The 14,466-nt window shown below is 37.3% G+C and overlaps 1 protein-coding gene across 4 annotated transcripts in view; it reads left to right on the forward strand.

The window, feature by feature from the left end:
• The first annotated feature begins 65 nt into the window (after window positions 1-65).
• Window positions 66-14,466, forward strand: part of LRRC63 (leucine rich repeat containing 63) — a 42,819-nt gene continuing 28,418 nt past the window's right edge. For 3 of the 4 annotated variants that reach the window (XM_058685216.1, XM_058685233.1, XM_058685243.1), the window contains exons 1-2: window positions 66-895; window positions 999-1,243. In XM_058685216.1, the coding sequence (XP_058541199.1) occupies window positions 1,159-1,243 (85 nt within the window). In that variant the 5' untranslated portion in view covers window positions 66-895; window positions 999-1,158. The other variant, XM_058685225.1, reaches the window with a different exon arrangement.

Here is a 14,466-nt window from a genome sequence, read left to right on the forward strand (position 1 = left end):
CCGCCCGGCCCCGCCCTCCTCTCCAGCGCCAGCGAGTCCCGCGGGCTGGGCGGGTTTATCGGCTTCCGGTTGCTACGGCCCGTGCCCTTGGCCTCAGGCCAGGCCTTGCGGCGGGGGTGGGGGTCGAGGGTAGTTAATCTAGGTGCTTTCCCGGCCGACTGCTTCTCGCGGGAGACCGCCTTGACCTTTACCTCGCTGCCTCAATTCCGAGGAAAAGATGAAAGAGGAAAAGCCGGTCGTTTTGAGAAGCAGCTGATTGCCTTGAAGGATAGTGTAGGGGTCCAGCGCATCTTCTCCAATAATACGGAAGGAAAATTACCGGCATCTAGGGGGACGTACTAACAGGGACCATACCTTGAGCGCTTGTGTGCAAAGTTATCTTTGGGGGATAAAACGGCCCATTTATGCAGCTCCAGAGCATTCCCTTCCCAACTGTCAACGGAATCCTGATGTGCCAGGCACTTTGATGTTGCCTTGAGAACTTAGTGCATGTTTTGAGCTTCTGGCATTATTTCTAAATTGTACCAATTGGAACAGAGATCCTGGAAAATCTGATTATATTGAAGACCATCTTAGTTTTGGGTTAAAGAGTATGACCCAACTAGTCGTGGTTGAAACTTAAAACAAGTCCTTTTGCAGAAAGAAAACAAGTTACCTGTGAACTGTAAACAGATATTTCGAGTCTTAAGAGGCTATCATGGAGGGATTTCCTTAATCTTTTTGACCAAATATTTTCCCAAATATGTAAAGTAATAACAGTTTGAAGGTAGAGGTGAAAAAATGAGTGTTATTTTTACTGTTCGGGAAAATCAGTATCTACTAAATGATCTAGCATGGGCAGATTGAACATTTTGCTAATAGGAGAAATTTTAGAATGATCCTGATTGGTAATAGTGTATATATTTTAAAATTGTGTTAGTCATAAGCCTAAATTTTATCTGGAGTCTTTCTAGAAGTTTTAAAGAATTTTTTTTCCTTATCCTCTTTTTCTTTTATAGGAATTCTGCTTGGACTCAGCACAGTATTAGCAAAGAATGATTTTCACTAAAATGTAGATTCTAATGAATTACTTTTCAGCAACAATTCAAACATATTGAAAGCCTTTTCAATTCCCGATTAACCAATAGCTGTGAAAAACAGTGTTCATTGTTAGTTAAAATGCAAAACCACCCACAACTACTTCGAAGACCTTTACCTCCAAAACTCCCTAAGCTGCCTTTACCTAAGAAGAGAGTCTGTGCAGGTATGTGTATTAATCAGATATATTATTGTTTATTTATTTTTCGTAGAAATTTCTCAGGCTGCACGGTTCAGAATCACAATAGTAAAAAAGACACTCACTAGTAACCAGTAACTTCCAAATGTTTGTTGTGAGAGGATAACATCCAATTCAATTCTACAGTTACAGTTGACCTTCATTATTTGTGGACTCTATGGGTGCAAAGTTACCTAACTGCTACAATTATTTCTAACGCCCAAACCAGTACCTTGTGCTGTATGTTATCTTTTTAACTCAACGATATGTCAATGAAGAAGACTTCAGAGCAGTAGAGACAGCTCTTTTTCCTTTTATCATAGGTGAAACTGTATGCAGGAGAGTAGTATATATGGTAACTCTCAGTCGTTAGTGGATGGATAGGAGGCGGGCAGTGCAAACATACATGTTCCCAGCTGACGTCCAATAAGGAAAATGCTCTGCCTTCTTGTTTCAGCTCTCGTACTGTAAACAACTGCCCTTTTCTCACTCTGTTTTCAGTCTTTTTCCTCTGCCATGTTTTTAAAATTTTTGTGCCTTTTGTTGGTGCTTTTGCCATCACCCCCAGGAATAGCGTTCAAGTGCTATCTGGTGTTCCTAAGCACAAGAAGGCTGCGATGTGCCTTTACAGAGAAAAGCATGCGTTAGTCAAGCTTCCTTCAGGCATGAGTTGCAGTGTTGCTGGCTGTTTGTTCAGTGTTAACGAATCAACAATATATGTTAAGTGTCTTTAAATAGAAACACGGGTAAAACAAGATTATGTATTGATTGGTTGCTGATAATGTTGAGACCAGAAGTTTAGAGGAACCTAACCCTATATTTTCCTTAGAAGCAATGGCTCAGTATTGGATAATTCAGTGTTCACTGAGATTTTATAGAACAGAACGGCCACCGATAACAAGAACTGACTGTACTTCTTAGCGCAGCGCTAGGAATTGGGGATGTAATAATGAGCAAAAGAGACCTTGTCCATCTTCTTCATTGGTTGCCCTCTGTTTGGATCAAATAATCACATAAGTAATTGTCAAATTACACTGCAGTAAAGTGAAGAGGAGTCCCTCGGATAACCAGAACTTTATATAATACCCTTCATCCTCTATTTCTGTATGTGGTATCTTTTGACTCTGTACAGCAATGATAAAAGCATATTTCCACTTCTTTCCCCTTTTCAGTCTCCTCAGTCACCTGATTTTAGTCCATTGTGTTCATTATTTTATAATGTATTTCATTATTTTCGTGTCAACATTTATACTGTTAACATATGCCTAGTCCATCAGTTGATTTCCAACGCTAAATTATTACCTTTGATTCCTGGCTATTAAAGATGTAGAAATCAACATGCCCGTACTACCTCCAATTTCCTATCCCACTTTCCCTTCAGCTTTTGTTATATCATTTCTACATGGTCATTTCTAGAATGTTCTATATTTCTACATTTACAACCTGTTGTGTAACAATAATGCCCACAGTTATGGGGATTTACTGCTCACTACCAGTTCTTTTGTTGTAGTTTTTTCATTCATCTCTTGGTTGAAGTCTATCCTCTAGTACACAGTTCTTGCTATTGACATTTTGGGCTGGAAAATTCTTTTTTGGGGGAGGGGGCTCTCTTGCTTTTTGGCACCTTGGAGGTTCTATGACCTTGACTGTTAATAATCCTATGTTTCCAAAGGCTCTTGGTGGAGTACTTTGCATATAGTAGGTGTTCAAAATATTTGTTGTTGAAATCCATTAATACTTAAAATGACTGAAGTACAGTTTATAAACATGAACAAACACTGAACTAAAACCCTGAAATGAATATCTAGAATTTGCATAAGATGCTAGATGCCATAGGGAGTTAATGACGTGAGTGATCTGGTCCCTGCCCTTCAGGACATTTTAAGACCTTTAATCAAGTTCTGGAGATGAGATACACATGAAATAAGAACCTTAACAGTATAAAGCAGCATAGAATTTTGTCCAATTAATGGTATAGGCAATAGTAGTTCATACATGTGAGTGAGCACCGGGGCAGGAATGGGGCTTGAACGAAGACGTAAGGAATTAGGAAAAGCGGAGTGAAATATGTTTTACAGAGGAGACTTGTGTACTTTTTTGATGGCAGTGAAGAGTCTCTTGGAAAAGTAGAAATTTAATATACTAGAAAAAAAACCATGGAGAAATGTGTCAAGAAATAGAGAAGCATGGAATTGAGAAGACAGATACCATCTCCATTGGGAAGATATCCCTAAACACCACTTCCCCCTTCACCTAGTCAGGGTACCTTCCTTTATGCTCCCATAGTATTCCATGTTTACCCCTACCAAGCATTTGTCCTTCTCTAGTTTAACTGTTTACCTGCCTAGTTTCTACACTTAATGGGGAGATGTTTGATGGCAGTAAGGTTTGTGCTGTGTGACTGTCCCCTCAGCACTGTGGGTACAGCTGGCATGTGATACATGTTAAATGTTTAGTGAATTAACGAGAACGGTAAATATGGGCTACATTAATCAAGAAAAATGGATTGAGTAAGGCTTTTAGGTAGACTTGGAAAGAAGAAAATGATTTCAACTGGCTAGTGGGAGAAGGTATTCCATGCAGTGTGGTCAACATAGGAAACGAAATTACAAATGAGCAGTATGGGCTTTGGGATTGTCAGTAATAAATTAGAGTATCTGGGGGTTTCTCCTGGAAACTGACGAATCGTTACACAGCAAGATTAGGTGAAGTGGGTCCAGTTTGCATAGATTTGTTTTTTTAATGTTCATTTATTTATTTTTGAGAGGGAGAGAGAGAGAGGGAAAGCCCACGTTTAGGGGACAGGGAGAGAGAGGGAGAGAGAGAATCCTAAGCAGGCTCCATGCTTAGTTCAGTGCCCAACATAGGGCTGGATCTCACAACTTGGATCATGACCTTAGCCAAACTCAAGAGTCAGAGGCTTAACTGAGCCACCCAGGTGCCCTGGTTTTTTAAAAATGTTTACAGTTCACATAGTTATTCACCAAACTAAGAAGTCTGAATTATCACTGATAAGATTCAGATAATTTGATGAAAACTTTATAAGGCTGCATCAGACAATCAAGGGTGAAGTTAAATTGATGTAGACTGGGATGATGGCAGTGAAAGTTAGAAGAGAAAATCTGGTTTTTTAAAAATGTCACTTAACTAAGAGAGAAGGAGTTTAAAATGCAATAGCCTGCGTGAAAGCACATTATAAGCTATAAAGTCACTGTGTGGTTGTAAGATGTTATAGTACCTGTAATACTTCTCACTTAGTCTGAACTTACTGGCTTGCAGCAACCTGGAACAGTGCCGAATGCCCTAGAATGGGAATCCAGGGATCTGAATTCTGGTCTTAGCTTCAACACTAATATGATGTGTGGCCTTAGGAAGTCATCCAGTCAACGGGTCTTCCCTTTCTATTCTGAAACAGCAGAACTTAATTAGGTCACTGGTTTTCGATCCTAATCTCCACTGTAAACCAAATGAAGAGGGGACATGAATCCATGAGAACAATAGCTCACTTCTTCTGTGATTCTCATGGTAGAAAAGGAAAGGGGAGTGGGATGGGGGACGAAAGGGGTGGGGAATTAGAAACTTTAGAGTTGACATATCTAATTTGAATATAGCCTGGGGTGATTAATTGCATGTGTTAAATGTGAGGAATTAGAAGTATGGCAGATGGAAAAATAACCCCACAAAAGATATCAGCATCCTAACTTCTCAAACCTGTAATGTTATCTTCTATGGCAAAAAAAAAAAAAAAAAAAAAGAGAGAGAGAGAGAAAGAAAAGAAAATGTTATATGGGGTTCCAAATATGATCAAGTTAAGGCTCTTGTGATGAAAGATTATTTTGGATTATTCGGGTGGGCCCAAAATGCAGTCACACGTATCCTTATAAGAGAGAAACAGAGATTACACACACACGCACACACAGGCAGAGAGAAGACTATGATACGAAGATGGATCAAAGAGAGATTTGAAGGTGCTGGCCTTGAAGATAGGAGTGATGTGGCCACAAGCCATGGCGTGCTGGCAGCCACCAGAAGCTGCAAGAGGCAAGGAATGGATTCTCTACAGGGGAGTCCAGAGAGAACAGGGCCCTGCTGATACCTTGATTTCTGGCTCAGTTATATAACTTTGGACTTCTGGCCTCCAGAGCTGTAAGAGAATAAATTTCTGTTGTTTTATGCCATGAGGTTTGTGGTTATTTGTTACAGCAGCTAGAGGAAACTAATGCAAGAGGAATCTAGGATTCCAGTGTGTGTGTGTGTGTGTGTGTGTGTGTGTGTGTGTAACTAAATAACAGATGTATCTCTATGAGATAAAGGAGGACAGAAAGTGCTGATGACTTTGGTGTAGACATGACAAGTTTGAGGTGCTTAGGGCTTCCAGACCCAGATTTAGAATTATTACTGTAGATGGAAAATTAGTTACAATTGGGGGAGGGATAATGATAGAATCTTTGGAAGTACTAAGTGGTAAGTTGAGAAAGAGAAAGGTTTGCATAGAGAAGATAAATGGACAGGGGTAGGAATGAAAAAATGGCTCTCATGAGAGCCAAGGAAAGAGTGATTTCATGGAGAATAGGGTGGATTAAAGTATCGAATGCCAAGAGGAGGTCACATAAAGGTAAATAATAATGTGTACCCGTTAGGTTTAGCAACAAGATATCAACGATCACTTTGTGATAACAGCTTTGGTAGCAGAGGTGGAAAATTCCAGGTCGTAACGGTTTGAAACGTAAATAGGAGGAAACTTTCAGTGTCAGCCTCAAAATGTAAAGAGATTGAAAGCGATCACTCATATCCTCATAAGGGGGAAAAGTAAATAAACTGATAATCGGTGACTTTCTTAGATCCATCAGAATATTCGAGTCACAGAGCAAACCAGCATCCTGAAATCTGGAGAGACAGGCAGCTATAGAGAATCTCAGCTGAGACTGGTTTATTGGGATCAGAAGATACTTAAGCCAGTAAGTGGTAGGAACACTTAAATGCTAATTTTGACAAATTGCTGGAGGTTGAGTGTGGACTAGGTTGAGAGTTAAAAACTCCTAGGGTCTGGTCTTAGGGGAGCCTCCACACTGCCATGGGTTTTAACTCCAGGAGCTCCACAAGATTCTCATGAAGAGCAGAGAAAAATTTGTTCATCTTTTCCCCAGTATGAGGGAGAAAGTAACCACTGAAACATTCCCAGAGCATGCTTCTGCCCTCTAAAGAAAACTACATCACCAGACCCTTATCTGACCTGGGGTAAGGTCAAGTTAGATAACCCTTTCCCCCTGTAGCCTTTCTGTGCCATGTAAGGGGAAGAAAAAGCTAAGGGTTGTGAAAGCCACAACTCAGGGATTCAGGCCCACTAAAACCCCGAGATTTTTATATAATAAATATATATATATATATATATATATGAGGGGCGCCTGGGTGGCTCAGTCTGTTAAGTGTCTGACTTTGGCTTGGGTCATGAGCTCACGGTTAGTGAGTTCGAGCCTCATGTCGGGCTCTGTGCTGACAGCTCAGAGCCTGCAGCCTGCTTTGGATTCTGTGTCTCCCTCTCTTTCTCTGCCCCTCCCCTGCTATCACTCTGTCTCTCTCAAAAATAAATAAACATTAAAATAAATAAAAATAAATGGGGCGCCTGGGTGGCTCAGTCAGTTAAGCGTCCAACTTTGGCTCAGGTCATGCTCTCGCCGTTTGTGAGTTCGAGCTCCACATCGGGCTCTGTGCTGACAGCTCAGAGCCTGGAGCCTGCTTTGGATTCTTTGTCTCCCGCTCTCTCTGCCCCTCCTGTGCTTGAGTTCTGTCTTTCTCTGTCTCTCAATAATGAATAAGCATTAAAAATAATAATAATAAATAAATAAATAAAAATAAATACATGAGATTTTTTTATAATAAGAATATACAATAATTCCTTTCCCTAATACCTTATCACCACATCAGTAGGGTTCTAATATAAAAAGAGGGGATTACAACTGAAAGGGCTTTAAGATTCAGACTTTATTTAAGAAGGCATCTGTAGGGAAGCACAGAGACAACAAAGGAAGAAAAAAGAAAAACAAGAAAACTAGAAGAAACTTAAATGTCTAACACCAACAGCTACAGTCACCTCCATTCCTATTCCCCAGTACATCGTGCTCAGCTTTTGGCAAAAGAATTACACCTCATGCTTAAAGATTAGAAAAGAACACAGTCTGAAGACAAAAAGGAAGCATTTAGAACCATACTCAGGACACAGTAACTGAAATTATCAGACAGCAAATTGAAAATAACTGATTGATATATTAAGAACCTTGATGGAAAAAGTAGACAGCATGCAAGAACAGATGAATCATGTAAGGAGGGTATGGAAACTACGGAAAAATCAAGGGAAATGCTAGAAGTAAAAATTACTGCGATGGAAATAAACAGTGCCTTTAATGCGCTCATCAGTAGCCTGGACACGACTGAGAAAAGGATCTGTGAGTTTGACAATAGGCCAGGTGAAAATTCTCAAACTCAAATGCAAGGAGTAAAAAGAATAAACAAAATAACAAAAAAGAATACCAAAAAACCTGTGGGAAAATAACAAAAGACAGGACATACGGGTAATGGAAATACCAGAGGAGAGAAAAGAGCCATGAGAGCAGAAGAAATGTTTGAAGTAATAGTGGCTGAGAATTTGCCAAAATTAATGACAGACCAAACCACAAATCCGGGAAGCTCAGGGAACACCTACCAGGATAAACATATTTTAAAAGTGCACTTAGTCATATCTTAAACTGCAGAACACTAAAGACAGAGGGAAACTCTTGAAAGGAGGTGGGGCAGGGGGAGAGGGGAGAAATCCCTACAGAGAAAAAGGATTCAGAATCACATTGGATTTCTTGTCAGAAACCATGCAAGCAAGAAAAGAATAAAATGAAAAGTTAAAAGTGTTGAAAGAAAAAAAAACTCCACCAAAGTAGAATCTGTATTCAAGTGAAATTATCCTTCAAAAACGAAGGAGAGAGGCACCTGGGTGACTCAGTCGGTTGAACGCTGACTCTTGATTTCAGTTCAGGTCACGATCCCACCGGGGCTGAGCATGAACTGTGCTTGATATTCTCTCTCTCTCTCTCTCTCTCTCTCTCTCTCCCTCCCCCTCTGCACCTCTCCCCACCTCATGCTCTCTCTCTCTTAAAAAAAAAAAGAAAAATGAAGGAGAAATATAGACTTCCTCAGACAAAAACTGTGGGTATTTGTGGCCAGTAGAACTTTTTAGAAGTTCTTTTGTGTTAAAAGAAGAAAAATGATATTGGTCCCAAACTCAGATCTACCTAAAGAAAGGAGGAGTATCAGAGAAGGAAAACTGGAGTGAAATAAAAATTTATTTTTCTTATTCTTCCTTGATCTAATAACTATTTGAATGAATAATAGCCACAGCATATTAGGTGATTACAGCATAAGGATAAATGAAATGAATGGCAGCAACACTATAAAGAATGGGAGAGAGGTCTTGGGAATACTCTGTTAAAAGACACCCACAATACCTGTTAAGTGGCATCCTATTATTTGAAAGCAGACTTAAGGTATGGAAGTGTTGAATTACTACATTGCACACCTGAAACTATTATAACACTGTAGGTTAAATGACTGGAATTAAAGTTAAAAAAAAAAGAAAAGAAAAGAAAGTAGACTTCGATTATTGAAAGGATAATAAAAGAAACTTTTTATTATGAATTAAATATCCTTTCTAAATGCCGCACATCAGACTTGAGTTGTCTTGTTTTTTTGCATAGCAAGATAGTTGTAATTTACAGTTTTGATTCCAATCAATAAAGTACATGCCAATTAAAAAAAAAGAAAATAGACTTAGGTTAACTGTAAATGTATACTATAAACTTCAGGGAAACCACTTAACATTTTGTAAAAGAAGCATAATTGATATGCTAACAGAAGAGAGAAGCTGAGAAACTGAAGGAGAGAAACTGAATGCTTGTAAAATGCTCAACTAAAACCAGAAAAAGAAAAAAAAGGAAGGGAATATTAAAAAAAAAAAAAGCAGCAGTGCAGTATACATATTTTACATATAACAAAACAACCTATTATAGAGAGAGAGGCAAACCAGAGGAGACTCTTAAATACAGAGAATGAACTGAGGGTTGATGGGGGGATGGGGCAGCAGGAAAGATGGGTGATGGGCACTGAGAAGGGCACTTGTTGGGATGAGCACTGGGTGTTGTATGTGAGCGATGAATCACAGGAATCTACTCCCAAAACCAAAAGCACGCTGTATACCCTGTATGTTAGCCAACTTGACAATAAATTATATAAATAAATAAATACATACATAAATACATCAAATAAATAAATAAATAAATAACAAACTGTTATAGCAGATAAAAAACAAGACCCAACTATATGTTGTCTACGAGAGACTTACTTTTTAATAAATTATTTGTTTATTTTGAGAGAGAGAGAGTGCATGCAAGTGGGTGAGGGGCAGAGAGAGAGAGAGAGAGAATTAGAAGCAGGCTCCATGCTCTCAGTGCAGAGTCTGACTTGGGGCTCAGACTCACGAACCATGAGATCATGAACTGAGTCAAAACCAAGAGTCAGACACTTAACCAAATAAGCCACCCAAGCACCCCTACAAGAAACTTACTTGAAATATAAAAACACAGAGAGGTTGAAAGTAAAGGTGTAGAGAAAGACATACCACACTAACACTAACACTAATCAAAAAAATATATAGTAGCTATATTAATTTCAGACAGAGCAGATTTCAGAACAAGAAAAGTTATTAGGGGAAAATAGGAGCAATATTTACGTATAAAGGAGTCAATTCTTTAAAAAGACAACAGTCTTTAACTGACAGGCACCTAAAGGAGAGAGAGGCAAAATATTTCAGGCAAAAACTGCTAGAGTTGTTAGGAGAAATAGATAAATCCATTGTTATAGTTGGGGAGTTCCACACCCCTTATCAGTAATTAACAGATCTAGCAGGCAGAAAATTAGTAAGGATATAGCTGAACCAAATAGTACCGACAATTGACAGGATCTAATTGACATTTATAGAGCACTTCATCCAACCACAGCAGAAAATATTCTTCTCCCTCACATAAGACACTCATCAAGCTAGACCACATTCTAGGCCATAAAACACACTTAAAAAAAACACACAGATATTATACAGTGTTTGTTCTCAGAACACAATGGAATTAAACTAAAAATCAGTAACAGAAAGATATGTGGAAATCCAAAAATATTTGGAGATTAAACAACACACTTAAATAGCACATGGGTCAGAGAAGTCACAGAGATATTTTACAATGTTTTTTAACTAAATGGAAATAAAATTACAGCCTATCAAAATATGCAGTGTAAAACAATAGGGCTTAAAAGGTATGTAGAACCTTGAATGCATATTTTAGAAAAAGAAGATTAATCTAAAACAAATACTTTAAACTTTTACTTTAGGAAACTAGAAAAAGGAGAAGAATATAAACCTAGTGCAAGCAGAAGAAAATAAATTATAATTAGAGCAGAAATTAAGTTGAAAAAAGAAAATCAATTGAGAAAATCAACAAAACCAAAATCTAGTTCTATGGCAAGATTAATAAAATTGATAAAACCCTAACAAGGCTATCTAAGAAAAAAGAAGAAATAAATTACTGCTATCAGAGATGAAAGAGGGTTCATTGCTTCTGAGTCTATGGACATTAAAAAAAAAAAAAGATAAAGAAATATTATGAACAACTCTAGGTCCATACATTTGGTAACAGATAAAAGGGACAGATTCTTTCGAAGACATAAACTACCAAAACTCACACAAAGTAAAATATATAATCTGCTATAAATAATGTTTATATTTATAAATAATTTATTACTTTATAGGCTTGTATAGGCCTATTTTAAGAAATTGAATCAGTAATAATAACTTTGCAGAATAGAAAGCACCAGACCCAGATAGTCACTGGTGAATTCTACCAAACATTTAAAGAGTAAATTATATCCATTCTCTACAAACTATTCCAGAAGATAGACGCAGAGAGAACACTTCCTAAATCATTCTGTGAGAGCAGTATACCCTAATACCAACACCAGACAAAGAATTTACAAGAAAACTACATATAAATATCACCCATGAACATAGGTGCCAAAATCCTTCACAAAATTTTAGCAAATTGAATTCAACAATGTATAAAAATAATCACACATCATGACCAAGTGGAATTTATTCTAGATATGCAAGACTGGTTCAACACTCAAAAATCAGTTAATGTCACCCATCATATAAATAGCCTAAAGAAGAAAAATCACATGATCACATCAGTAGATATAGAAAATCCATCTGTCAAAATCCAGCATGCCTTCATGAAGTAATTCTCAGCAAACTAAGAATAGATGAGAACTTTCTCAACTTGATAAAGAAGATCTACCCCAAATCCCACAGCTAACAACATCTTTAATGGTGAGAAACTAGATGCTTTCCCCCTAAAATGACAAAGGATGTCCCCTCTCACCACTGCTATTCAGCAATTGTACTAAAAAATCCTAGCTAATGCAATAGGACAAGAAAATGAAATAAAAGCTGTACAAGTTGAGAAGAAAGAAATAAAACTACCTTTATTCTATGTAGAAAATCCCAAAGAATCAACAAAAGAACTCTTGGAAATAAAAAACAGTTATAGCAATGTTACAAGATACAAGATTAATATACCCAAATCATTTGCTTTCCTATATACCAGCAACAGTTAGAATGTGAAATTCAAGACACTACAACTTACTTTAGTATCAAAACACACTACAATTGGGGCGCCTGGGTGGCTCAGTTGGTTAAGCATCTGACTCCGGCTCAGGTCATGATCTCACAGTCTGTGAGTTTGAGCCCCGCGTCGGGCTCTATGCTGGCAGCTCAGAGTCTGGAGCCTGCTTCAGATTCTGTGTCTTCCTCTCTCTCTGCCTCTCCCCTGCTCATGCTCTGTCTCTCTCTGTCTCAAAAATAAATAAAAACACTAAAAAAAATGTTTTTAAACACACTAGAATTAATTTAGGCATAAAGCTAATAATGTATTATAGGATTTATATGCAAAAACTACCAAATTGTGGTAAAAGAAATAAAAAATATATAAATAAATGGAAAGGTATTTCATCTTCATGAATAGGAAGATTCAATATTGTTAAACTTGATCTACAGATTCAAAGAAATCTCAGCCAAAATACGAGCAAGTTATTTAGTGTGTATTGACAAAATTATTCTAAAGTTTATATGTAAAGGAAAAACACAATACCAAATACAATACTGAAGAAGAGGAAGGAAGTAAAATTGTCACCACTCAATTTCAAGACTTTAAAGTAATACAGTGTTGTATTGGCAAAATAAAGGACAAATAGATCAATGGATGAAAACAGAGAGCCTAGAAATAGATATACACAAATATAGTCAACTGATCTTTGACAAAAGAACAAAGAACAAAGGTATAGTCTTTTCAGTGAATGGTCCTGGAACAAATTAATGAGGTACCAACACGTAAAAAAAAAAAAAAAAAAATTAATCTAGACCAGACATTATACCTTTCACAAAAATAAACACAAAAGAAGCATAGACCTAAATGTACAAATGCAAAACACTAAAACGTCTAGAATATAACACAGGAGAAAATCTAGGTGACCATGGATTTGGCAATGGCTTTTTAGATATGACACCAAAGGAACAGTCCATGAAATTGAAGATTTATCAGGTTTATATTTCCGTCTGTTTCTTTTGGAACATTCCCTTATGCATTAAATAGAAATAAAACAATACAATAATAAAAAAGAACAACCCATGAAAGAAAAAATTGGTAAGTTGAACTTCATTAAAATTAAAAACTTCTACTCTGTGAAAGACATTGTTAAAAGAGTAAGAAGACAAGCCACACACTGGCAGAAAATATTTACAAAACACATATCTGATAAAGGACTTTCTATCCCAAATTAATGATCTCTTAAATAATAAGAAAAGAACCTAATTAAAAAGTGGTCTAGGGGCACCTGGGTGGCTCAGTCGGTTGAGTGACTCTTGATCTCAGCTCAGGTCATGATCCTGGGTTCTTGGGATGGAGCCCCACTGAGTGTGAAGCCTGCTTGGGATTCTATCTTTCTTCCTCTGCCCCTCTCCCCTGCTTGTGTGCACACACACACTCTCTCTCTAAAATAACAATAATAATAATAATAATAAATAATAATAACAATAATAATAATAATAAAAGTGAGCTAAATATCGGAAATGTCACTTCACTGAGGATATCCAGAAAGCAAATAAGCATAGGAAAAAATGCTTAACACTAAACGTTAAAAAAAATTTTTTTGTTAAAAAAGGAGGGGGGCGCCTGGGTGGCTCGGTCGGTTGAGTGTCCAACTAAGGCTCAGGTCGTGATCTCGCAGTTCTTGGGTTCGAGCCCTGCGTCAGGCTCTGTGATGACAGCTCAGAGCCTGGCATCTGCTTCAGATTCTGTGTCTCCCTCTCTCTCTGCCCTTAACCCGCTAGTGTTCTGTCTCTCTCTGTCTCTCAAAAATGAATAAAAATGTTTAAAAAAAATTTTTTAAGAAAAAATGCTTAACGCCAAAAAAAGAAAGAAATTAAGAAAAAAAGATAAAAAATGCTTAATATTTGCATTTGTCATTAGAGACTGCAAATTAAACCAACAATGAGATACCACTGCGTACCTCTTAGAATAGTTAAAATACACAACACTGATGCCACCAAATTCTGGAGAAGAGCAAAACAAACCCCTCTTATATTCAAGGCCACATACTGCATGATTCCAACCACTGTAGTATTTTGGAAAAGGCAAAACAATAACACGGTAAAAACTAAAAAATCAGGGGTTGCCAGAAATTTGTTTAGAGAGAGAAGTGTTGAATAGGTGAAGCACAGGGGAATTTTAAGGTGGTAAAATTATTTTTTATGATACTGTAATAGTGGATGCATGGCATTACACATTTGTCCAAATCTATGGAAATGTACAACACAGAGAATGAACCCTAATGTCAAGTATGGACTTGAATTAATTGTATGTCAACATTGGTTCATCAATTATAATAAATGTACTCACCAATCAGGATGTTAATAATAGATAAAATTGTAGGGGGGAATATATAGGAATTGTATTCTTGCTCAAGTATTTTCATATCTAAAATTGTTCTAAAAAGAAAGACTATTAATTAAAAGTTACAGACTAAATAAAGTGAAACAGAACAGAGAGGAGAAGACATCAAACTGA

The sequence above is a fragment of the Neofelis nebulosa genome, chromosome 1 (genome assembly GCF_028018385.1).
Source record: "Neofelis nebulosa isolate mNeoNeb1 chromosome 1, mNeoNeb1.pri, whole genome shotgun sequence".
Lineage (NCBI taxonomy): Eukaryota > Metazoa > Chordata > Mammalia > Carnivora > Felidae > Neofelis > Neofelis nebulosa.